A 26,952-nucleotide genomic window follows, 5' to 3' on the forward strand; every position below is an offset into this window, starting at 1 on the left:
CCGCGTGGATTTTCTTTAACTACAATTGAATGGCTAACCGGAAAAATTCTAAAAAATTTGAATTTGTCGATTGAAGTGTCTAAAGAATTGTAGTAGTTTTTAGAACAACATATTTCCCGAAATTCCAACAAAAAACAAATTATTTCGAACAGAAGAAGACGTTGCCGGAAACTCGCTAAACGCGCCCGGGCGTTCACTTATTGTTGCGGAAAATTTTCCCAAAATATGGCAGCTGTGAACTTTAGTTATTAATTTATTCTCAACTTTATAGTCCATACCCCAATGCAGGTTCTGTATCGGTGATGAGGCCCCCGAGGTAACTTGGGTTAATTCTGTTTTTTCGGCCGCTGATTCCGAATTTGTTGGTTATCCGGCCGAAAAGTTAGCGGTTTAATTGTTATTAACAATGTCAGACAAGATGTGAATGTTTTTTTGGCCCCGAATTGAAGAGCGAGTTTCGAAATGGCGTGCAAATGTCTCTAAGGATGATTTTTTAACCAATGGAGACTCCTAGACCCCACTGGACAATGTTCCCACAATTCTGGTTTTCAACTCTGAAACCAGAGTTGTGCCAACTCTGATAGGAGTCTCCCCTGGTTAAAAAATCATCCTTAGAGACATTTGCACGCCATTTCGAAACTCGCTCTTCAATTCGGGGCCAAAAAAACATTCACATCTTGTCCGACATCTCAGCTATGAACTCTGGTTTCAAATTGAAGACGTGCAAATGTCTCTAAGGATGATTTTTTAACCAGGGAAGACTCCTAGAGCCGACTGGACAATGTTGGCACAACTCTGGTTTTCAACTCTGAAACCAGAGTTGTGCCAACTCTAGTAGGAGTCTCCCCTGGTTGGGAGATCACCCTTAAAATCATTTGCACTATATTTCGGCACCCACTCCTGCACTCGGATCCCATTAGACAAATATGAATATCGTTAAGAAAACGTTCACATAAAATGTAAAAAACTATTCATTTCATCTTTTATTTGCGTTTAGTCAATTATTTATTTCATTTTGTATTTGCGTTAATCTATACTAATATTCGTATTCGAGAAAATTGTTTACTAGTCTACTATCGCCATATCACTTATCAATTGATTCGATGTGTCTAGTTTATTGTCAAGATTTAATTTGAGAAGTAAAAGTTGAGGGTCCACGATCTCCCACATATCCACGGTAAAAATTACCTTGAATCCACGCGAAAACTTCCCGTATATCCACGATCAAAGTTACCGTGGAGCGTGTGAATAGACACTGCCCTCCTCGGCGGCTCCGCAGCACGCGCTCGGTACCGTAACTCTTTCTTCGCGTATATCTCGTCAACTAATGAGTGAATCAAAATTTTGCGAAAAACAAAAGTTATTGCAAATAGATGAAGGAACATTATTGAATTCGACTTTTTTTTCGTATCTGCCATAGGTTGTGAGATACGGCATTTTAAACAATTAAATTGTTAATAACAATGAAACCGCTAACTTTTCGGCCGGATAACCAACAAATTCGGAATCAGCGGCCGAAAAAACATAGAATTAACCCAATTTACCTCGGGGACCCCATCACCGATACAGAACCTGCATTGGCGTATGGACTATTACTGATGCTTTTGATTCTGACCGAAAAAGAGAAATGAATAGCATGAAGCATCTATTAATTAATGACAAATCTCTATTGATTCTCCAGTTTTTCGATAAAACTTTCCATTGATAAAACATGATCCGACTCCTGCAAATGATGAAACAACATTTTTTATCTAATCGACCATAATTCCACAATAACTTCTCCTTAATATCACACATTTTCAGCCTTGAAATGAAGAAACTACATGAACAGAAAAAGTAGAGAGAGGGAGAGAATGAGATGAGTCAGGTAAACAAGCGTTTATCGTGAATAAATAGTGAAAATACGCAACTCAATTCGGGAGCGTAATTCCAGGGACAGTGTGGACTCCCTACGGCACCAATGGGAGTGGGTCGATAGATGCCGACGAGCGCCTTGCCTCCCCAGCCACACAGTACCATCGCCCCGATACTCTCACCCTCTTCGCAGTATCCCCCCTCACCCCCCGCGCCCCTCACAACCGGCACGTTTCAACGTTGAACCAGCCCTCACTCGCACGCCACTACTACTGTTCCATCATTCTCACCAAGTCACCAACACTACATTGATAGAACAGTTTAGTCGAACTAAACGAGACTTTTTAACTATTACCACGATTCGTTAACTATTAACGAATCGCGGTAACAGTCAAGAAGCCTCGTTTGGTGCAACTGAATCGTTCCACCATTTCTATCAGTGTACACGGTTTCTCTCATCTTACTCCGTGTACTGGCGATGTCCACGCGAGGGCCGGGTTCATATTAAGGCCGTTCCACAGATGTTCCCATGCGGTAAATGGAATCATCCTTATTTACGTAAAACAAATCGATCGTAACAGAATACAACGAATCTAGTGAAAAATGAGGTGCCTCTAATTGTTCAATTTTGTCATTAATTATCGTTTAATTTTCGTTTTTAGTAGGGGAGCATGGGGCAAAATGAAACAGTTGGAAAATCTCGTCATCTAAAGGAGAAAGGACATTTTTGAAGAGGACCTTTTTTGTAGCTTGTAAAATTCTCTACAAAAAAGGTTTTCATGAAAATCGTCCTATCTCCCTTAGATCACAAGATTTTCTTGCTGTTTCATTTTGCCCCGTGTTTCATTTTGCCCCACCGTCCCCTATGTAAAATTCATCGCTGGAATCAGCAATCGCCAAAAAACATCTCAAAGGAACGTTTGGAGTTGAACAAGTAGAGAAAATATGTGGAAAATAGAATAGCGGAAAGAATCCTATTTACTAAAGATGAAAGAAACGTGAAGTTGTTTTATATCGAAATATCTTGAAACTGCCTGACCGCTAATCCTCAATTCTGGTTGGTCAATGAGTCACGTGAAGTAGGCGCTGAAAAAAATCCCCCCTATTTTCAAATTCTTCAAATGCTAAAAATTTGTTCTGCGTCATATTTTTCATTTTTACATGTGTGAAGTTGATCTTTAGATCAAAACATATCTAAATTGCCTAATTTGTAGATCATGAGAAAAAAACATAGTATTTCTAAATTTTTTTAACCCACAAATTATTCTTCACTTCCCAAATTTTAATTTTTTCATATTTATCACACGCCAAAATGATCAATTCTTGCTTCTCAGATTTTCATACATAAATTCTAAACTCGACAAAATTCACGAAAATTCTTCGGTTTCCCAAATAATTCGAGAAAAATCTGCGATCTACGGTTATCTGGAAAACTGTGAAATTTTCCGAAGAATTCAAGAAATTTTTTCAGTTTTCCAGGAAATCAATTCATAACCCTCCCCTGATTTTTCAACAATTACAGATTTTAATCAGATTATTTTAAAAAGTAAAAAAAAACAGAATCGAAGATTAAAAATTATTCATTGATGCTTCACTCTTCATTTTCTTCATTCTCTTAATTCTCTTTAAGTCATTATCAATATTTATAAAACATCTATGAGTATATGAAGTTTAAGGATAATCGGGCGAGGAAATGTAGGAGGTGAGGCGGAGGGGTTTCTATTATTTTCCTGCGGAAAACCAATCGCTGAACAAAAAAATTTTTCCCATTCGGATTCAAAATTCAGGCAATATTAGGGAGTATCTCCGGTTAAAAATTATTTTTGGAGCTAATCAAATTTATTTGTATCTGTTCCACGCATTGAATGGTTTTCAGATTGTTTTTTTTTAATAAATGAAAAAATATTAATCCATGCGAAAAAGTGGCAACATCGTCGGTAGTTTTTTTTTTCACCAGGAACTGATACCACTTGCTCGAGAGAGCTCCAATCACAACGCTTCATCGCTCTCTCTCAAGAGACGTTTAAATTGACCGCGCTACCCCCACCCGATCGGTACTTGAGACGTTGATGCTCGTTTGGGCTGCGTGCGCAGAAATTTCATTTTTCAGTACTTTTTTCGCTATTATTAATAAACAATGCTCCTAGGCGACGATATTTTTCACTCAAAAAATCATTGATCACATGTTCTAAATGTGTCTAAAGTTTCATGACTTTGACTGCATTTTTTCCTTGGGTTTTGCAGTTTTTTTGTGATTTCCATAAGTTTCACGGGTTAAATGACCACTTTTTCAAAAATTCATAATAAATTAACCATGTTCCCCAGCAGTCTGAAACTTTGCACACGCCTTTTCCATCATTTAAAGAATACGTAAAAAATAAGAGAGAAAAATGGCTGCTTTTTTTCTAACCCTCCGGCCTCGCCCGATTATCCTTAATAAATTCGATTTCTTCATTTTCACAACAAGAAGATAAGCGCGCGCGAAAGCGCTCGCACAGATCTAGTAGGGTAGAAAATATCATCTGTAGTTTGAAGAAGTACACAGGAAAGAAAGTTTCTACTGTCCAGTAAAAAATGTATGAGTTTCAGCAGAGAAAAGGTTCGAAAAAATTTCTGGTCAAATTCGCAGTAATTTTTACTTAAATCTGGGAAGATTGTACTTCTATTACAACAAATTTCATCCTGTTGTAAACAAATCGTTTTTAAAAATTCTCAGCTTTTTGATTCTCAAATTGGAAACATTTTTTAATTGATGTTTTTTCCTGTTCTAGAAATGATCTAATCGTGTTTATAAATCTTATTATTCGAAATATGACCTCATACCTTGAGTTAATTAATGTCAAATTAATGTTCGATGATTCCACTGAATTTTGTGCCTTTCGAAAGTTCTCAGCTTGAAAACGCCAAGGTTTTTGATTTAAGGAATTTCCTGACAATGAAAAAGATGTGAAAAAACCATCGCGTTTAAAGTCAAATTGAAGGTTTATTAATTATCCTAATCTACTGATCCACAAACGTGGAATTTCAGTTATGAGGCAACAATTTTATAACGCCTTCCCCTACTCCTTTAATCGACAATAGGAAATCCGATTGTAAATCCTATAAAAAAATCAATTATCCTATTATCAGTCACTCCGCTGACCAACAAAAATGTATTTTAACTCTTTCCCTCGTGATCGTTCATTGCCCAGTTAATTTGATATTTAACAAGTTGTAAAAATTTCACTCGTTACGTTTCACCATTTCACTTCTGATTCAGGTATTATGAGAAATCTCAAAGGCCTTTTTTGTAGCCCAAACTATTTTTGGGAAAACGTGTCTTTTAATAATTCCGCGTAACATGAGTCATCGCTGAACTAAATCAACAATTAATAATACTGAGTTCTGAGAATGGACTGATTCTATCTTTGGTATATGGAATGCTGAGTTGCTGAATCGAAATTGGTTAAAATCAATTGAATTACAGTAGAATCCCTCTAATTCGCCGCTCCTCTAGCCCGCCGAACTTCCCCTACAAGCCTGTGCTCCCTTCATCACGTACCCCCACTGGTGATGATTCGGCTGTCCTTGTAAATGATGTGATGCGCGTACAGTTGCGCAGTGGCTCAAAAACATGATGTGAGCCGCATACGCTGTGTACACGTTTCATAATCAGCCATAACCTCCCAAAATGGAAAAATGGCGACACTTGAAAAAACCGTAAACATCTCGAAACTCCAATGTACATAAAGTTGCGAGTGTTACATGATGTGAAAAAAATGATACTCCGATTAGTGCTATCACTGAGAATCTGACGGTCAGTGAAAAAACTCTCAAATTGTGCTTATAAAAGAAACAAAAATTGAGAGTGGCTCACCATTTCCCTTCCATTCTCTAACAACGCCCTACAGTCTGGAGTAGTGGGGAAATCCTCTAATACGGCCTTTCGAAGAAAAACGGTCAAGGACAGGTCCCAAGCCTGGTGGATTAGAGGGATTCTACTGTATCCCTTTTAGATGATTGAAACAGTTAATTTTTTTCATGCTAGTCTGTCAAAGGAGGTGAATTTGGCGCAGACGAAGAAGAGATATTGCAGAGAAGTCTTAAAATTAGTGGAAAATAGAGAAAACGGCGTCACAAAGTGGCTGCCGTGAAAAGGCCCTTGTCTCTCCTCGAAAAACAACACCGGTCTCTTATGATACACCACGTACACTTTATCCCCCTCTCTTTTGGTCTTCACCTTCCTCACTATCCTATCTAGGTACCTCTCATTTTTATTCTTCTCTTCAGAAAAAAATAGGATGTCTGAGTTTCCCATAGGAGTTTGAAATGACAAGGGATATTTATAGTGTAATTCTAATAATATATTTCGATACAAGTGCGACAGGTTTTTCACGAGTGTGAACTGGAAGCCCGAGTCGAAGCTGCCAATCACACAAGCTGAAAAATTTCCGTCGCACACGTGTCGCAGTATATTTTTTGCCAGTGATGTAACGTTCAACGAGTGGCGAACTGTACTTTTTTTCTGGCGTTGTTGGATACGAGGTGAACGTAGTGTAAGTGGTAGTTAGCAAGGACATATTAACATTAATAAATTCTGAAAGCAGAGGGTGATTGTAAATCGTTTGGTAAACAATGGTACACCAATACCATAGGCCATCGATTAAATTCGAATATACGTAATTAATAAAAAAAATTTCAACTACGTCCTCGTCGTGAGTCCTGGGTTACGCCAAGAGTTGGTGAGGATTGAACTCTTCACCAGGAATCTGTTGGTACCTTTAAGAACTTGGTTACCTCATTGAAAGAAAAGAATTTTAATTCTTCAAAAAATGAAGGTATTGCCATATGAAATGAATTTCATTTATTGTCGTAAGAAGGTACGACGGAGTTGAAGAAGGAATACCTTGTATCCATTAAATTTAATTTTTAAAAAAACCTGATGGGTATAATAAGAAAGGACCGCAGCAATACTCCACTCAAGAACCCACAACTTATACTTTTTTGCATCAAAGGAGTACACAGTACCTTTGAAGATATTCGAATTCTAATGTTATACCAATCATTACCAAATCATTATAAAGATGGTTTTGAATACTAGAAGTGAAATAAATGAATTGGCCAGCCTAACTGTCATTTACCTGAACGTGGCAGCAGTGACAAAAATATTAATTCTCCTATAATTCTCCTATTGGGAGAAATAATCAAGGAAATGGATTTTGTCCATGTAGTCCTCCAATACAGCAACGACACAAGTCCATCTTTCATGAAAATATCAGAAGACTTGAAAATTTTATGAGATAAAAAAAGTTTCTGAATGTTTTCTCCTGCAATCACTTGTTCCCGAGATCTAAGCGTAATCAACATGAATCCACTAATTGGTCGTAAAATGCAGAAGCGAAGTGATGAACCCTAATGAATAAATTCTGTCATTCTTGTTAGCGTCTCGATAGGAGAGTTACTGTAACAACGTCAAAAATCGATAGTCGATTTTGGTATCAGAAAGACTTCCGGTTCTGAAATTAATTGTACTGAGAATAGGAAACGGGTCACTTATTTCATAAGAAAAATCCTTAAAACAGGGTGCCACACTTATAATATTTTTCTTAAATCAAGAAAATTCTTAAATCAAGAACCGTCGGATTTTTGAATTAAAATCTTTGCGTTCTTAACTCATTGCTTCCTCTCATGGCACCCCACTTTCGTCGTTTAGTAGTGATGTGCGTGCGTTATCTTATGGCCCACTAATACCCGAACAGAGCCCCCACTCGCCGCCCGTTTTCGCTTTTTTATACTTTAGCATGTTTCTCTACACATAAAAATTCTGAAAAAATTAGAGTTCCTAGTCCAATCCTTTTATTAAGCGTTGACGTTGTTCGTTTTTTTCTCGGGAAATTTGGTTAACTAAACAAAGAAAAGAAACGTCGAACGAACAGAAAAGCGGCGCCGCACCGCCCGGCGTGAGTCCTTGTCGACCCCTGGAGCGACAATGTTGCTACATTTACTGCCACACTTGAAGTGCGTGCATAGCGGTAAGAGACAATGTGGCAACAGCGCGCTCCGTTTAACCTAGCCGCGCTGCGCTAACCGTGCAACGGATGAAGGCTGGCGGCCAAGTGCGAGTGATCGAGGGTTAATGAGTAAGAGGAACTATCTGGGAAATATGGATTAATCGTTTTCAGCATGTATTCGATTGCTGAAATTTATTTTGCACGAGGTTATATGAATATCTGAAGATTTTTGCGTTTTCCCTATATTATCAACGGCAGAACAACTGCTAAAACTACAGATTAAGAGAAACTTCAATAATTAATTGAATACTAAAATCAACGATAAACTAGTCCGGATTTTTTCAGATATTTACTTTCATCATTAATTATTATTTGAAGAATTCAGTTCATTGGCACCATTCCTTATTTTTCAAGAACAGCTGAAGAATCTCTCAAATTAAGAACATTGAAAATCTGAAACTACTCTGAACATCTGAAAATTGATTTAATCAGGGGGTCCGACGAACTACTTCGAATAGCAAAAGATTTGTCAATATAAGTTGCTTGATTTGGAAACAGGAAAAATTCTCAAGTCGAGAATGTTCTTAGTTTGTAAAACTGGATATTTTAAATTTCAGAACCCTAAAGTTCTTAATGTAAGAATTCTCTTAAAATAAGTGAAAATTTCCCTCATTTCGAGAATTTTTTGCTCGCTAAAAATAAAAAAAAATTCTTTTTGTAGCTGAATAAATCTTCCCAAAATCACTCATTATCAAAATGATTTAATATTTAACGAGATATGATTAACAGTTCACTAATGATTATTTTCGAACGAAACGGTGAAATGGAACCAAAATGAATGAATAAAATCATCATGTTGATAATAATAAATGTCACGGTTGGATGAACGAGGAAATTGCGACTAGCATACAGCTGGTGAGGGCCCAGTCATTGAAATTTTCTCATATTGAAATATACACAGTGTAATTAGCAGGTCGGAAGTTGGACATGGCGATGAGGAAGGGAGGAACAGGCATGCGAGTATATTTGGAAAATTCAAATTATCATATATGAAATTTTACAGCTTAGTAAAAGTAAACTACAGTTTCTAGCCATTGAAATTATATCTAAAAACATCTATGGACTATTCTAGAACAAAAAACAAGAACAGAGTAGATTGAAACATCAACGGAGCCATAGAAATTATTCCGTCTTATCACATTGAGTAAAAAATACACCAAGAAACAATGAATGGTTTACATAATTTTCTATGAAATGAGGTGTGACAGAACGTGAGATAACGATTGCAAGTGCAGAGGCTTGCCTCTTACGCCTTTCATTATTGAAGAACGTTAACGAGACAAAAAAAATGCAGAAAAATGAACATATGATACACTGAGGCGAATAATTTTGCAATAACACATGCAATCACTCGGCTAATACTTCGGTAAACGTTATTACACGTGTGATAAACTAATCACCGATTCATTACTTGCAATTCAAAGAATTGTGAAAGAAAAAAAAAGCAATATAATCCTAATCTCTTCAATTTGACGAATGATCTCATTTCCGTTTAACTACACAATTTCCATCTCAGTTTTATGGTAATTTAAAATACTTGGCAGGAGGAAAAATTCATTACCTATTTATACATCAAATTTTAGAATCCGAAAAAATGCTAATGTTTAGGGTTATGTAACTCTCGCCAAAAATGTTCATAGACTTGAATTTACCATACCTAAATTTAGTTCAATAATTCATCTGGATACAATGTGCGGTGGGTCTTTTTCGTGTCTCGTTTGACTCGTCATTCACGGTTAAAATTACCGAGGCTCTTGAACGAAAGAAAAAAAGCACAAGAGAAAATAAAGAAACGAAAATCCCGCGGAGAGATGATCGCGAAAAAAATGGCCTGGTAGCAGAAATAACTTTCAGATTTTATCTCTCCTATCCTCTACAACACCCTCATTCCTTTCATACAATTTCTCTTACTTCATTCATAATAAAATTCTCTTGAAGTTCCGAAAATACTCGTATTGAGAGCAGAAGTAACGTAATAAATTTTTTTGAAAAAAAAAATTTAGATGATTCATTCCGGAAATTCTCTGATATTCAACTCTCGAAGAGCAAAAAAAAGGAGGGAATGAACAAATCAATTGAATATTTTAAATTTGCATATCCTAATTATGTTATTTATCAGAGACAAGAGAAATTAAAGCCCGGAAATGTAGTGGACATGGAATGAGCCGCTTGTGGACTCCAACGTGCTCGACAAATGGGGACTGAGGCGAAAAAGAATTGAGGGAAGCGCTGCATATGACAGTGAGACCTAGAAACAGACAGAGGTGGTGAAATGAACGTGTATTCCCCTGGTTCGGTAATGACAATAATAATGTCGTTGTTAATAGGTAAAAAACTTTATGCTAAACGAACGTCTTCCATTCGTTCTTTTTAGGGGAAAATGACAATTAACAATGTCTCTCAACATTTTTGTCTACACAGCGGAACAAATTTTCTAGTTCCTCGGATCAAGTTACTGATTTGGAGATACTCATGATTCTAGAAGGCATTTTGCCGCGAATAATAACTTAATTACTTGGTTTCAGAAAAAAAATCCCGAAAAATCAGTACCAAAAACCTAATTATTTTAAGTTTTAACTCTAGATTGGTCACCCTATGAGGGAAACCCCGCCGCGCGTCATTTTTCTATAATTACATTTAGCTGGCTAACCGGAAAAATTGAAAAGAAATTGACTTTGTCAATTGAAGCGTCTAAAATATTATAGTAGTTTTTAGAACAACATATTTCCCTAATTTTCTAACGAAAACAAATTATTTCGAACAGATGAATTATTTTTTTCCCATGTTAAATTAAATTGCCCATGACGCGACGTTGCCGGAAACTCGCTAAACGCGCCCGGGCTGAAAGAAAATTTGAAACTTTGTGATCTTATACTGACACACACATTCGAAAGTCATACAATTCTAGAGTAATTGAACATCAATTCAGGGAATTATACTGGGAACAAAAACTTTTTTCTTTGTAAAATTCTTCGAGATGAGTTTTCCAGCGTTAAATCATGAGAAAAATATTGAAGCATTATAGCCTTGGTCAATAAACTTGTGCGTCTTGAGTAATTGACCCACGTGCGGTCAGTCGCACGTGCCACAACCACTGCCTCCTTTGTTGTACGTGAAATAATATCGATATTTGCATTGCGACAACCATCATCCCACAGAATGATAAATTCCAATAATAAATCATGCAAACGTTCAACATAAAATTTATACATATCGAATTTCTAAATTTTTCTTGCATAGCTTCCATCTTTTGTTCTTTTTCGTCGTGTTGATATCTTATCGCAACAGTTATTTTTAATTTGTCAAGCACACTGTCAAAAAGGTCGTAATTCAAAGCGGCAGAAATAAACGTACAAATATTGACACAAAGCAGGCTCATAGATCATAAAAATTTGTAGTGAACAATGACGAATGGTAATTTGTTGACGCCACTGCATTAGATCACCTGAAGATGGTAGTGATAAACCGTGAAGGAGAGAATTACATGAATTTCGAGCAAATTGAATTTTTAAGGTTTCCAGGGAAAAACATTAATTTTTATAAATATATCCTTAATTTTCAGGGATTCTCGAAACTAAAGTTTGTTTTAAAATTGCCCTCAACTTTGGAGATTGACACCCTGAAATTACGTAGCAAAATTCCTAAGATTGTTAATTCTGTCACTAGAAATTAGTGAAAAAATCCCTTGATCTAAGAATTTCTCAAGAAACTAAAACTTGTTGTTTTTCTGTGGATTTCGCGATTCAAAAGTGAAGTTGAATAGTGAACGGAAAAACTCTGGAATTTTTCTTTCCCTCAGTTTAGTACACAGAAGACTTTATAAACGTGAATATTTTCGCAAAAAAAGGGATCAGAAATCAGAGATAACTGAGTAAAGTGTACGCCAGAGGCAAGGGTTTATCGACCCTGTTGTACAGCAGGCAATTGCCTGCTTACAAAACGTTTCATGCGAATAAACTGTCGGTCGAAAGTCACGCGATTTCTCTCTCTTTCTCACTTCCTTTCTTTTTCCAACCGTCCAGTAATCGTTGGTGAGTTCGGACCGAGGTTTCGCGCGGATCGATCAGGAGGCGTGTGCGAAGCGACCCCCCCCCCCCACCCACCCGCAGAATACATATATATATATACATAGATATTAATTCCTCTCCCCACCTCATGTATCGTCGCAACTTGGGAACAGAAAAGATAACAATTTCATCTTTTTTTGTCCGTCATGTACATTTTACGTTAATGAGCTTGGAAAAAATTGGCAAAATTTCTGCGTGTATACACCATACTTCCCAGTAGTTGAAGATGCTCAATGTTTAATGAACCTTAAGAGGCTTATGATAATTTTGAATAAGTGTAGTCGTTACCTACTGGAATTTGCAGAGTGAAGAACGTTCTCAAACGAATGTAATACTATTTTTTATAAGTAGAAGGGGAATTATTGTTAATAACTTTAACTGACCGAATTTTCCAGTGTGAATGAACGACCTTTCCTGCTTGATACTTCGGTTTTTTTCTCTGGCTACTGATGAATGGAAGTTACTCGAGTCTATGAATGGGAACGGAGGATAAGAATGATTGAGGGGTATTAATTATTACTGACAATCCTGCATGGTTCAACTCGACGGTGAATGGCCACGTGTCAATTATGAGTTAAGGGATAGATGTTGGATAGACACTGTAAAATCCCATGCGGAAAAAAACCCATGCACGGAGAGAAAATCTTTAGAATTTTTGTGCTAGAATACGGGGAAAAGAACACTAGAGTTTACCGGTTATAAAAAAGTCGAATGCTGTTGAGTGAGATTTCTGTTTTCTGGGAAAAATTTTGTGGATTAGAAGTTTTCCCTGGCCGTCATCTTGCGCCGTTTTTCCTGTGCTAGCATTAGAATTTTTCTGAGGATTTTTTTTCGTGCAGTACGTGCATGTCAATTGGCTTCAACAAGCCGAAAATCGAGTAGAATCAAGCCGACGTCGACTTGCATCATTTTTTTGTATTCATGAGAAAATTCATGAAATTCGATGGATCCCTTATAAGAAAATTTCGAGAAAAAACATTCAACTTGGGTTGTTGGTTGCTCGCTCCCATTACATTGCGTGTGAGCTGGAGTGGGTGTGGCACATCACGAATCGAACCAATAACTTCCTGACCAATTCAAGTCGATTTTTCAGTTTGATTCAAGTCGATTTTTCGGTTTCATTCAAGCCGATTTTTTCGGTATGATTCAAGCGGATTTTTCGGCTTGTTTCAAGCCGATTATCGACTTGATTCTGGTCAAATCAACACTTGATCCAAGTCGGGAAGATATACTAGTAGAAAAAAATCGTAATTTCATAGAGGTCAATAGTTCTTTTTATGAGAGTGATATAAAATTCGATTCACTGGAAGAAAATCATGAAATTTCAAATTTTAGATATTATTCCCCCATTTGAATGTCAGTCAATAGAAATTCAGTGTTTGACGTTTCGCGAAGCAGTGGGGATACAATTTAGTCGCATGGCCATCTTGGATGAAGATTGTCTGTTAAAATAAATGAAGATCTGGTATGAATACGACTTTAATCCCCAAAAACGTCAATATTTCTATCGGTCGAAATTCAGATGGAGAAACAATCCAATAGAATGCCGCTTGTGCTCCAAAATCGTAGAAAATGTTAGTACATTGAGGGCATTAAAAAGAAAATGATCAGATTCAGATCCGCTCCACCTGACATTAATTTTAATAAGTTTTTCGGATAATTTAATTAACTATTTCTATACTATTCAAATTAAGTTTTATCAACCATTATCAATAATTATTTTCAATCTTTAAAAAGGATCATTATACTATAATTAAAATAAATTAAATGAAATTAATTTAATTTAATGAATTTAATTTAATTAATCAATTTAATTAACAGCCAGCCCTTCCCAAATGTACAGAAGAGAGGGATGATGATGCCGTAAATACGTATTAGAGGAGCATCAAACTTACACGCAAATGATCTTGAGAAAAAAATCACCAAATGTCTGTTTATTTATTAATATTATTGTTATTATCATTATTATTATTCATTAATGAAATGAATAAAAATTTAATTGAACATATTTTATCTCTGAGAATACACACGCATATCCGCGAGATCAGGAATAATGATAAATTCAACGAATACCCCGATACAAATCATACAGGCAATGTACAGTTTACTCAATAGTAATAGCGTAGTGGTTAGGGCATAGGATTGGCAATCATAGGGTCCCCGGTTCCGATCCCCAGCATCGGTAAAAAAATAATAAGCTTTTTCAGAGGTAATAACAGTAGAGATTCATTAAGAGAGGCGGCCTACGATGAAAGATTTGAATTATCTTTTGTTTTGGATTAATTATCATTGATAATTTTTACTGATACTGACAGAAAGGTCATCCGGTTTTCATACAGTTGACTTGATCAAGTTCGGATCCATTCGTCCTGATCAAATCCGGATTGGTCAGCGGCGTAACATGTCTGATCAAGACCGGATCCGTCAACTTGATCAATACCTGATCAGTGGTCAGGTCTACTCTGATCTAAACTTGATCAAAACCTGACCGGAATTTCCACTCGGGTTAGAGACATTCTCGTTTTCAAATTGATGATTTTCCTTTTCGACTTTTTTTAATTGATAATTTTTCTAATTTAATCTACTCATGACTATAAGTGCTTTATCATTCAAAGTATATCACCTTAAGATTCCAGAATCTTATGTAGAGATGTGGAAAATTTTATGACACGTCAATGACACGTCATATGACCATCACCCGATACTGAAGGATTATTCGCTGGTGAAACCACTATGTCACTCTAAGATGAAATCACACGAAATCAGTTCTGGAATCGAATGAAATAAGTGAAATCATGTGATTTCAGCGTTTGCAAATGATTTCGTATGAAATCACTTGCAATCATTTGAAATCAGTAAAATTACTTGAAATCACTTGCAATCACCAAATGGGTGAGATGAGAAATTTTATTTCGAAACTGTTATGTAGGGAATGATGAAATCTCGACTATAACATTGGTTGTCATGTGAAAAGGACACGAAAAGCGTACAAAAAAAAGAAAAATTTATTACCGACTTATCACTCCTTTTGACGAATATAATTTACCGACAGGAGTCCGTCCTCTCTTCGCGACAGTATGGAAAGAAAAACGAAACACAGCTCTGTCGAATTCCAGGATCCTCAAAATAGATCGATATTTCTCAGGAATTTCACAACTCGCAGTTAAACGTGTTCAGTACTGTAGTTCAGAAAAAAAAATTGAATCCTTCATCTGATTGTTTCAAATAAATTTTTCATTATAGAAAAAAAGCGAGTGTAGACACTTTGAATTCTGAAATTATTCTCAAAATTTTCTTTTTACGTATTTGAATACTTTTTTTCCTGAAAAAATCGAGATGATATGATGATTCAAATTCAGGGTTTATCGATGGCAATGGGCATGGGATGGTCGTATGCTTCGGAGAAGCATCCGAAATTATCACCCGTTGTTTTTGAATTTGTGATCAGTACTGACATTTTGGCGCTATCTTTAATGGTACTCAAAGGCGTAAAAAAAATTCAAATTGTTTACAAGTTAATTCATCCACCTATTGTTCCTGTTTAACCGCCAGGAGCTTATGACTCTCAATTTTGCCCCTTGTAAAATGAACTCCCCGTTGCAACTTGTTCGCAATTCAGAAGGTCTTAATTTATCACCTGGTCCGATTTTGCTCAGTTGCCTTGAGGCAATTGTGCAGATAGATGAAATGGAAAATTTGAAATCCTTTGAAATCATGTGAAATCATTTCAAATCATGAAATTGGAAACAAAATCGTATGAAATCAGTTGAAATCAGCAATCATTGTTTCATGATATTCGATAGTGAATAACCCCTCGCACGACACATACCAGTTATGACAATTTTTGTCATATGACCAAATTAGGACGGCATGACAGTGTGACCGTCATATCCCTCATAATTATTATGTGTATTAGATGTGCACATTCAAACCAGGAAAAAGATATAATTGTTATCATCTGTTGATAAAAATGTTAATGATAATGGAAGTTAATCCAAAAACGTTGATAAAAAGAATATAGTCCTTTGATTTGATGAAATTTCATGATCACACTCCTTTGCTTGTGACATAAATAGTATGTGACTGTCACATTCAATCTGAATAGCAATAAAAATGATACACTATTCGAAATTTCATGATAGCGTCTCAATTTTATGACATTTTTTGTAACGTAGATTCTATGTGGCAGTCATATTCCATTTAAATAGTAGAAATAAAACCATACTACGCAAATTATGACACAAAAATGTGACGTCACATGACTATAATATGCCGGTCATAAATTTGTCACAAGAAAAAAATACCGTCATTTTCACATTTCTTGTCTTATCCCTTCCTAATGCTCTTAGTTTAAGAATCCAAAGGTTCTTAATTTAACTCTAGTTTGATCACCTGGTTTTGAACGTTTTTATTTGAATCGATCTACCAAGCTTAATAATAATAAGAAAATCATTGAAAACAAAGATTTCAAATTTTTTAGCACTTTTCAATAACAGACTTGATGTTTTTCCAGAATTCTTTACCCAGCCATGTAATTGATATTACAAAATGAAAATGAGCTTTGTTGTGATTCCCTCGCATTGTGACCAATTTAGAGGTAAGAACTCTTCTCACTGGAAATAACTATGTTGTTGGCACCGAATTTTAGGGATTTTCCTTGTGAAATTGAGTAACCAGAATCATATTCTCAGAATAATGCCGTTTAGAACCACGAGTCTCTTAACATAAGTAACTTTGTTCTGGAAACTAGACATTTTAGTCCTAAATAGTCCTAGAGTCCTTGACAATTATAAATATTGGAAATCACTAGCTTCGCTTAATTTTTTTTCTGACATTTTCAAACAATTACTGCATCCCGAGATTCGATGAGCACATCATCCGGACTGAATTGTCTCCTTTCACCTTTGATGTTAAATATCAATTGCATAAAGTTATTGTAACTCTTCGTTAACCAATGGAAAAAACTAATAGAAAGCTGATAGTTGAAACCTTTAACGATTGGTTCAAATACTACAACTTTAATAACAGAGAATAAAGTGTAAATCATATTGGAATGGTCAATTATACCCTCAAATACATTATGAATTACATTCCGAGTAATGCTTGGAATTTCAAAGACAGTTCATTTGGGTTGAAGTCATTACAATTCATTCCAGGAGCTACAAAGGATATTATTAAACTCAAGAAATGTTTCCTAAGCACCTTCATGAAATAGGCAGTGATATAGCACTGTTGAAAGAGCGTAAATGTGCCAATCCAAGACGAGTTTGGTTTGTGCCTGCTCGTTCCAAGGTTACATGTCTTTTCGTGCCATTAGCGCCGAGGTTAGGGGCCGTCTCTGCCCGGTGTGATCAGCTGCAAGTGTTGACCCCCTTCTTATCGTGACTCCGCTGTTTTGACTGAATTATGCGATTGTATATTTCAATGGGAAATTCCACAGAGAACCGTTCTTTCCACAGAGAAGAGTTCAGTCATCTGGCACCATTTTTTCGATTTTTCGCAATTTTTAATATCTCTTGGTGTCTCTTTAAATATGACCCTGCGCAAAATTTCAGCCCTCTAACTCCATTATTGCCGGAGAACAATGCCATTTTGAGATTTGGGCTTATAATATTTTTTGTCATGACGGCCGCAGGCGAGGATTCGCAGACGCGCAGCCTTTGACTAATAGCAGAGAACGTGCCCTTTTGAATATAGTTGTTTTGCTTAAAAAAAGTCAGCTTTTCGACGAAAAAATAAAGAGTGCAAAAAAGTTCGGGGAACGTCGTAAAATGAACGATTTTATTGTTAAAACTGCGCTTTCAGGCAGAATGAATTGAGAAATCGTTGTTTTTTCAAGTTGAGATTAAAAAAAAATGTATTGAATTTTTTTATAGGAAGCATATTTCTGAGTATAAAAGAAGCATAAAAAATTTGAAGCGTAAATAACGAGATATGACATGGTTCTCGGGCAATAATCGAATTGGAGGGCTAAAATTTTACACAGGATGATATTCAATGAGATACTAGAACTTATTAAGAATTAAAAAATATTGAAAACATGGCGTCAAATAACTGAATAGTTTTCTGTGGAATTACTTCAATACAAGTGCGGAAAAGTGCTTTTTGACGTGTGGAACGAATAAAAATACCCTTTCCCTCAGCATTTTTTTTATTTTTATTACTTAATTAAAGTAAAGTTTTCATTTATTCCTAGTGGAAAGGAAACAATTCCAAAATCATTGGGTCATCTGAGAAAGCAATTTTTCGTATGTCGTATAGTTGAAGTACATTTTTTTGTTCCTACGTGTACTAGATTCTCACGAGTAGATGAGGTAAACTGGCCAGTAGATGAACGTTTGTTTGTTAGGAATTGAAAGGAAAATTGATCGAAGAAAAACTGCTATTCGGGGGTTAAGAATCACAACAGTTAGTGAAAATTCAAAGCAACAATTCACATTTCAGCATTTTTTTGCGTAATTTCCTATCTACTGTCCATCTACTGGGTAGCTTACCCTACAACACAATACGTGTAAAACAAGGCTCTACGCATGTGGACCGCGCCTAAATAGTACATGATGTGGCAAAGTCGATGAACATATTTTCTGATGAAAAAATCCGACTTTATCACATGAGTTAGAAAATACTTTTGTTACTAGATCCGATAATCCGCGATTCTAACTTCGCTTGGCTCAACTAGAACGAAGTTTTTGGACCCGTCACCTACAATAGTTTACATCATACAACCCACAAAGCATTTCCTGACAAATATGATTATGAAGTTACAAATGTCAGAAAATACTTTGTGGGCCTAATGATGAAATCTACTATTATCGTCGTGTGATATAATAGTACATTATGTCATCAGACGATAAAAGTATTATTTGACGAATGTGACTTACATGTAATTACATGAGTCAGATAATACTTTTACCGCCGTGTGACATACTAGTATTTATGTCATTGGGCCCGAAAAACACGATTTAACCGAGCGAAGCGAGGTTAAAATCGCGGTTTATCGGACTTAGTGACGAAAATATAAATTTATACCCAGCGAGATGAAAACCTCTTCCTTTTACTAGTATCAAAATATAATATTGTGCTAGGAGTACTCTCTGTCAGCCGGTAGGAGGGCGAAAGGGTGGTCGCGAAACGCCGGTTCTATATCAGGGGGAGGGGGTGGGTTTGCAGCTAACTGCCCGCCTAACCTCTTCACCTCACAAGTCCCTAGACTCCAACAGAAGGAAAAAGACTTCGAGCAAGGGCACCATTATTACTAGTTTTAGGAAACCCTGTATAAACCAATGTATCTTTAGTTTCAACTGACTGCTAGTTAAGTAAGTTAGTTAAATCACATGTCTAAAGTCGTTTAAAATTTTTTAAAAAATTTGTTAAAACTTGTAAAGCTTTACGCTAGTCTAAGAAAATGTATAAACCTGTAAACTTTATAACTCTGTATAACTTTGTATTTTATATCAGGGGAAACAGGGAGGGGTACAAAATGTAAAAGCCCGAAAGTGTATACATGCTGAATAAATATTATTATAATATTGTGCTACTGCATCGGATAGTTGAATATGGTGAACGCGAAGCTTGATTCCAATTCTGGATACCCTACTGAATTTTATGAAATGCTTAAGCATAATTATTACGGAAAAAAATCGCAAACAGCGGTTGGTCCAGGATTGGGAGGTTCTTAGTGTTTGCGAAACCCTAAATATTTATATTTCTAAAAGTAAGCAATCGAATGAAGGTGGTTTCGGAGTCATAGCAACATTTTCTTTCGTTGAATACCTCTCAGCTCCTGGGACAATATGCTTCATGCCACATGCTTCATGCAATAAGGATGTCTTGAAAATTAATTAATGTATGTTTTGGGATGGAACTTAGAATTTAGCAGAGCAAAATTGGTAGCTCGAGATTATTGGTAATCTTTAGTACACACTTGTCACATGCATATTAAATTTCCATACTGTTGACATGAAAGATTAATTGTTTGGAGGTAATTTGGGAGTCTTGGAGTCCTTGTTTCACGCATAGAATGCGTAAAGTTCGAGGCCTTATATGAAGTGTATACTATTGGCATATTACATCCTGTCTCTTCTCATATTACCTAAAGTATTGTCACCAGACAGCATGAAGCTAGAAAACCATTGAACTGAGAGTATTCTTCGATAAGAATAACTAGTCACCGATATTTAGTCCTATGATTTCCATCCTTTTTGTTGTTCTTGGTACGGATTATTTTATTTGTAATGTGAGGCTGGATAAATGATTCTGTCGCAGAAGAGCTACATGCATGGAATTTGCAGCGAAGTACATGTCAAAAATGATAATTGGTTTAGCAATAAATGTCGAAAGAGATTTTTCAATTCTGAGAGGCTACTCCCACAGAACTGGAGTATCTACAAAACAAGTAACGCGACAGAAGCCATTTGACAGATTACATATGACAGCTACTCTCCGCGTTTTTTTTTCTCCTATTTTCATTTCTACCAATTTTATTGGTAGTAGGGTTCCGAATAGACCCCAATGTATGTTTAAAAAAATAGTAATCCTTATGCCTTTATTTTTTGAAAATATTAAGACCAATCCCACTCATACTTCATGACAAATATATATGATGACCATTCGTGAATGATCTAGTAGCTTTCCCCTATTTCTATAAAGTAAATTTGAAAAAACCATGTATTCATATCATATGGCTTTCTCAGATCTTCCGGTGAGAAAATGGTGAAATATAGATGCGTTAATTTTTTTGTTTTCAAAAAATTTGGGAGAATCGTTTCATCCCAAGAACTATCAAATATATCGACCTAAAATTTGATATAGGAATGTTTCTCAATCCTAACTAGAAGCCAAAGTTTCAAAAGGTTCCCCTAACTTTTACCCATATCATAGGGCGCAAAAGTGAATTCCGACCAAAAAATACAAAAACGACATCTCAAGAAACTCCAATGGGATGGTACCCATATTGGGTTGTACCCATATTATTTTAGTACCCATATTTGTTATATCAAAACGCGCATTTTGAAAAAAAGAAAATTGAAATCGGACCAATAGTTTTCGAGATATTGAGCAAAAGAATTTTACATACAAAGTTAAATATCGGCGAAACTACTGGTCCGATTTCGTTCATCCAGAATCACTAAGTTTCTTACCATAAGACCTAAAATCATACCAAGTTTCAAGTTTCTATCTAGATTATTTTTTAAATTATCGTGCGAACAAGCAATTTTAGCGAAAAAATGAAAAAACGAGAATAAAACTACTTTGCTCAGGGTGTAATGGTCTTTTTCCAATCCAATTAAATAGGTATCATCATGACGAGTATTTGGAAAAAAATTCAATCGGTCGAATGGTTCAGGAAATATCGGCAAAAAACGATTTTCGAAGAATGGCTATCTCTCTGAAACCGCTCAACGAATAGAGCTGAAATTTAGCACAAATTTGAGTCTCAGTAGTACCAATTAGCAGCCAGAATTTCAGCATCTTTGCCTCAATAATTCTCGAGTTATGGGGACCGTTCTGGACATACGAAACACATGTCCACACACATACAGTCATTTTTGAAAAACATCATTTCTTCGCGTTTCATGATAATTTTAGGCATTTCCATACCACCCAAAATTAAGAAATCGAAAAAAAATCATGATTACAAAGCTTTCATTCGTAAGCAAAAGCTCTTGCGATAAATTCTCTGAGCCTCTATTTCTCAAACGTATTCATGAAATAATCTGTAATTTTCCTCCAGACATCCTCCTCCACCAATTCACTGCGTAAAAGCAAAATAAATCAAACGAATTAATTGAATCAAATGCAGAATAGTTCTACGGACAATTTATCGAGTCAAAGGAAATTATCTAGAGTCTAGATCTAGACTCATAAAATTATTGAAATTCAACAATTGGATTTTCTATTCGAGATGAATTTCCTTCGCAAGTGACACGTTCCTTCCTTTTCTTTCAAACTCCAATAGGTCGAGAGATGGCACACGCGTATCACGTGGCCGTGGCAAAATTGAATAAGCCGGAAGTGAAACGAGAGAAACGAGTTGAGTGGGGGAGGTGAAAAAGCCAAAGATAGAGACAGTAGAGAAATAATGTCTTTCATTCAATTTCGCTTCGCATCTTCACTTCCCTTTCTCATGCGATACTACACATGAATGACATTGTAATATCGAAGAAATAATCCGAAGGGTTTTACACTTGAACTGGGTGTTTTCTTGGCATGAGCCCTCGACTTTTCCAGTCCACACAACTAGAAGAATATTTTCAGCAAAAAATATTGAGGGGCCGGAGGACAAGAAGGAAGAAAGAGAGAGAGAGAGAGAGAGAGAGAGAGAGAGAGAGAGAGAAAAACAGAGCGTGTGACTGAGAATTGACAGAGCAGGTTAGGTTCACTGAGAATATCCATTTCGCAGAATTGTCGTAGCGGCCCCCGCGTGAATCATAATCTCAAGGGCGTACGCCTAGTTACTCAGTTTTTTCTGTCTCTTTTTATTTCAGTCAGTTGTTTCATATCAACTGTGAACGTTTGAACTTGCTTGATAATCAAAATACATTTCATAGATTCTGATGAAAAATAATTTATCTGCGTGACCTAGGATCTGCTCACGGTGAATGAAGCTGAAAGTAGCAATAGATTTTCCAGCCGAAGATTCTATTTAAACAAACTTCAGGGGGTGCAAATATTTTAAATTCAAACTCTAAGTTTGCTCATATGATTTTTTGATCCTTAAACCCTCAAAAATGCCCTAAATTTAATTTTTCTCTGTCGAATATTCCGCTAGTTTCAGCTCCATTCAAGGAAATTCAACATTTCTGAGAAATAATTGAACTGTAGTTTACAGCTTCTATTGACCTTGCTATTGGATTGTGCATATTCTCTGAAACTAATAGATTCCGGGTAAAATGATAAGATATTTTGAGTAGATTGTGAAAAATCTGCACAAAACAAATCCTCTGATGAATTTTTTGCACTCTAGTTCTTTTGAAGATATTTCCAAAATTATCAGCAAATTATCTCTTTCTTTATCTTCTCTCAGAGAAAAATCACTATGTAACGAAAAAAGTTAAATCTACTGGGATGTTTGACAGACCCTGAACTGTCACACACCGACATTTGTCAGTACTTGGCGACTCGAAGTATTCTACTTTTTCTTTTATTACGAAACAATCGTAACAGTGCTTTCGTTGACCAGACGCTTTATAAATGAAGTGAAATACGAGAATGAATGCACATGTAATTCAATGCTTGACAAATGGGGAATTTAAAAGTCTTTATGGTTAAATATTGAGGGAGGGGAAAACCGCAACCTTTCAAATATCAGACGAAAAATAAATAATCGAGGATATCGAATGTTCAATTAGTTCCAGAAGTGAGTAAAAATTGAAAATGAAAATAAATGGGGCAGATGGATCCACAGATTTCGTATAAAATGTTGAATGAATAATTCCGAAACCATCAGATTAAAAAAAGACCTCGTAATTTGTCAAATTCATCACAGGAGGGGTCTCCTGAGGAATTCATCTAAACATGTTTCAATCTGAGATGTATTTTCTAAATAATCTGCAGATCCATTGAAATTATCTCCTACCACCACAAACTTCATACAAAGTATTTAGAAATATTTGAAAAACTTCTAGCTTTATCGAGGAATTTCAATAAACGTCAAAAGAGTCCTATAATTGAAGAATTTCTCTAAACTTCATTGTTTCACAGGTATTTGGAAAATGATTTACGAATCCACAGGACCTCCGCCTCTATTTATCACCTTGTCATTGCAATAACAGTGTTTCCAACAATTATAATTTGAAATAAAATAGAGAAGAAAAGTTTTTAGTTTCCAGTAAAAAACTTTGTATTTAAAAACTCGGTGGTACTGAAATCTAGTGAGCGAAAAATCCTCGTAGTAAATTGAATTTTTACTCATATCCAGATGTGTTGAAATTAAGGCACCTTTTCTATTATTTCAAGGACATCTTGGCCTTCAGAATTATTTCTTCTTAAAATAAGAATTTTCGCGTTCTTGTATGGAGAGCAGCTAGATTCTCAAATTAGAAATATTCTTGTTCTGCAATTGATGTTTCTCTTGTTCTACAATTAATCTACTCAGGTTTATATATCCTTTGCTATTCAATGCATATCCACCGACACTTTGACTCAATTACTATTGATTAAATGTTCAATTATTTCAGAATTTTATCCCTTTCGAATGGTCTTAATTTAAGAACGCAAAGATCCTCACCTTAAGAACTTTCCTAACTGGAAGTAAATAAGATTTTGGTACTGAATTTCAGGGATAGTTTTTCTGAAATTAAACAGACGGTTTCTAATTCTGAGTGCAGTACCTTTTAAAACCGTAAATTTTTCAAAATGAGTAACTCGATTATAGAAACTAGAAACTGCTTTTCTCTGTGATTCTTTTCTCTGTAAACGACAACCGAAAGAGTGAAACGAAAAATGACACCCAAAACCGAAAGTAATCTAAATAAAAAACAGAACATAATGGGATAATTAAACTCACCCAGAAGCAGTAGTTTAAGCTCCCGTCTGGCATCTCGCTTGTCCCTCCGAAGTTGCCGCTCTATCTCCTGATTAATACGCTTCTGTTCCTTAGCCTCTTCCGACAAGCAGCACGCCATGATTTAGTTTAAGCAGAATCCTCGGAGGGAGGAGGGAGAAATTGGGGAGCACTTTAACCGTCAAATTTAATTTATAGAAAAATTGTATAATTGTTATTTATTATAATGCCGAGGCTCTTCAATATCCAGGGCAGGAGGCGGCAACTGCCTGCTCTCGGCTGCCTCTTTACGACCTATATTATCTTGATGCCACGATGAATTTTTGGATTCGAATTAAGCCTAACGTCTCAGACGTTTTTACAGCCACTTTAACTGACCACGTATCACCTCTATTTTCCTCCTTCTCACGTCACAAATATTTATCTTCTCAATGCACTAAAAAAATTCACTTTTCACTCGGCACTTGAGTAAACAAATTTTATTTAGATTTTTTCTCGATATATTCTCACCCTCGTTATTAATCAATCAATTTGTCCTCTTTTCCCTGTTGTTTTAGTTGTTATTTCACAGGTTTACACGAGACTGTAATCCTGACTGGTCTGCTACCACCACCTTGACGATACCAACGGGTACGGCACATTCAGAACGCCCATATGCAATCACTGAAAGAAAGAGAAAGAAAAGCAATTTGTCAAAAGACCATTTGAAAAACTCTTCATCAATGAAAATTAAGTAGTCCTAGGGTAGGGAGGCTGTGGGTGAATGGTGCTGGTTTCTGGCTTCTCCAATGAGCCCTAAATTTCGCCAATACCCCAGGGGATTACAAGCGGACCATCATCACCGGCAATGTCGGAAAAATGATCCAGAATTGTTTCCTCATTAACTTAAATAAACGTCTTACACGTATCCTCCACGTTGTCGGCTACACGCCAGCACAAAAGCCCCCAAAAAAATTCACTCCTACTCCCAAAAGCATTGTGCAACCGTGCTCAATACCCGAAATGCATTTTCCCAGTATTTCTTATCGAAAAAAACACTCCAATTTTTCGACCGAAAAAATAATACACTGCACACATGAAAAAACTAAATTTTCCTGCACGCAACAACACCCAACCACCACTATCAATCCTGCCCACGGCTTTGAACTCAATTTAGGCAATGGCCAATGCTCACGAAATATTTTAATCCATTGAGGAAAAAGAACATTAAATGCACAGAGGAAATTGGTAATTTTTACTTTTATCAGCTTTTTTCGTGTTAAGAGGTTGTCTCTTTTCCTCGTTTGACCATAGCGGCGCGCTTTAACTCCTCTCCTTTCGTCTCATCCAACTTCTATCCCAACCTCCTTGGCCCCCGGCGCGGTTGGGTGTGGTAACCCACCGTCGCGCGCCTCTCTTCCTCACGCCCGCTCGCCATCCTACCCGTCTATACGTGTGCGTGTGCTCACTTCGAATACAATATTTTTTATTCCTCCAATTTCTATTTATTCGAAGAAAGAAAAGCAGAGAAAAGAGGATACATTCTACTTCGAGGCTTCAATACGCCGAATGACGCAATTTTCACAAAAATCCAAATGTGTTAAATGTTTTCACTAATCTCCGCTCTTTCTTCCACTCTTTTCACCCACCATGAAGATTAAAAAAACAATTCATTCGAAAAAAAAAAATACCGAGGAGAATGAACTGTAAAGAGAACACCAGAAACCGGCAGTTTTGAGGGAGCACACAAAATTATTGTAAAAATTCCATTGAAAAAACTCGAGAAAAAACTGTTTTCAATCATCAACTCATGTCTCAACACAAAATATTCACCTACAGATTAATAACTGCACCAAAACTCGCGACGTTATCACCCGTCCTCCTTTCAAACGTTTAATAATGTAATTGTTTTATGAAACCGTGTGAATCTTCCCCCCTCTCTCAGTGATAAGTTTCTGTCAAAGCAGTTATCGTTCTTTGATTGTTCCTCCTTCGTTCATGTTCTCACTGTAATCGAGTACCGGTGTCTTGGCGCGCCGGCTTTTTATCAACCCCTGATTCTTACCCCTCCCCTCACCACCCCAGTACTACCCCCGTTACCCGCAGGAATAACCCCCTTGGAATCCAGTTAGACAAACCAGATTGCCAGAAGCCTGATATTAATTCGCCGACGATTGTAGATACCTTCGTCAACGTTGGTACATACACCGACTTTCGTAAGTTTATCGCGCGCCTACCGCGCACGTGTCCCTTCCCCCTCCCTGCCGGCAAAATTATATCCGTCTGTCTCTCTCTCTCACTCTCTCTCGCAAGTCGGACTATCAATGATATTTTCTTGGTTATTTTGTTGATCCAGTTGAGTAATAAAAATTTAGAGAATAAATTTCACTGATGTGCAGACGAGACAAGTTCAACGTTTGAAATTCCCAGTTTTCTCGAGCTTTTCTGAAAGATTGTTATGCTTGTGTGTGTGTGTGTGTGTGTGTGTGTGTGTGTG

At 36.4% G+C, this 26,952-nt stretch overlaps 1 protein-coding gene across 10 annotated transcripts in view; it reads right to left on the reverse strand.

Annotated features, from left to right (window-relative positions):
- LOC107035472 (guanine nucleotide-binding protein G(q) subunit alpha) overlaps positions 1-26,952 on the reverse strand; it is a 49,745-nt gene that overhangs the window by 20,320 nt on the left and 2,473 nt on the right. For 8 of the 10 annotated variants that reach the window (XM_029125902.1, XM_015252883.1, XM_015252881.1 and 5 more), the window contains exon 2: positions 24,480-25,139. In XM_029125902.1, the coding sequence (XP_028981735.1) occupies positions 24,480-24,597 (118 nt within the window). In that variant the 5' untranslated portion in view covers positions 24,598-25,139. Of the gene's footprint in view, positions 1-24,479; positions 25,140-25,714; positions 25,803-26,292; positions 26,473-26,952 lie in introns of those variants that run through there. The other 2 variants (XM_029125901.1, XM_029125903.1) reach the window with 2 other exon arrangements.

Source organism: Diachasma alloeum, unplaced genomic scaffold, assembly GCF_001412515.2.
Source record: "Diachasma alloeum isolate Michigan unplaced genomic scaffold, Dall2.0 Dall_scaffold_00198, whole genome shotgun sequence".
Taxonomy (NCBI): Eukaryota; Metazoa; Arthropoda; class Insecta; order Hymenoptera; family Braconidae; genus Diachasma; species Diachasma alloeum.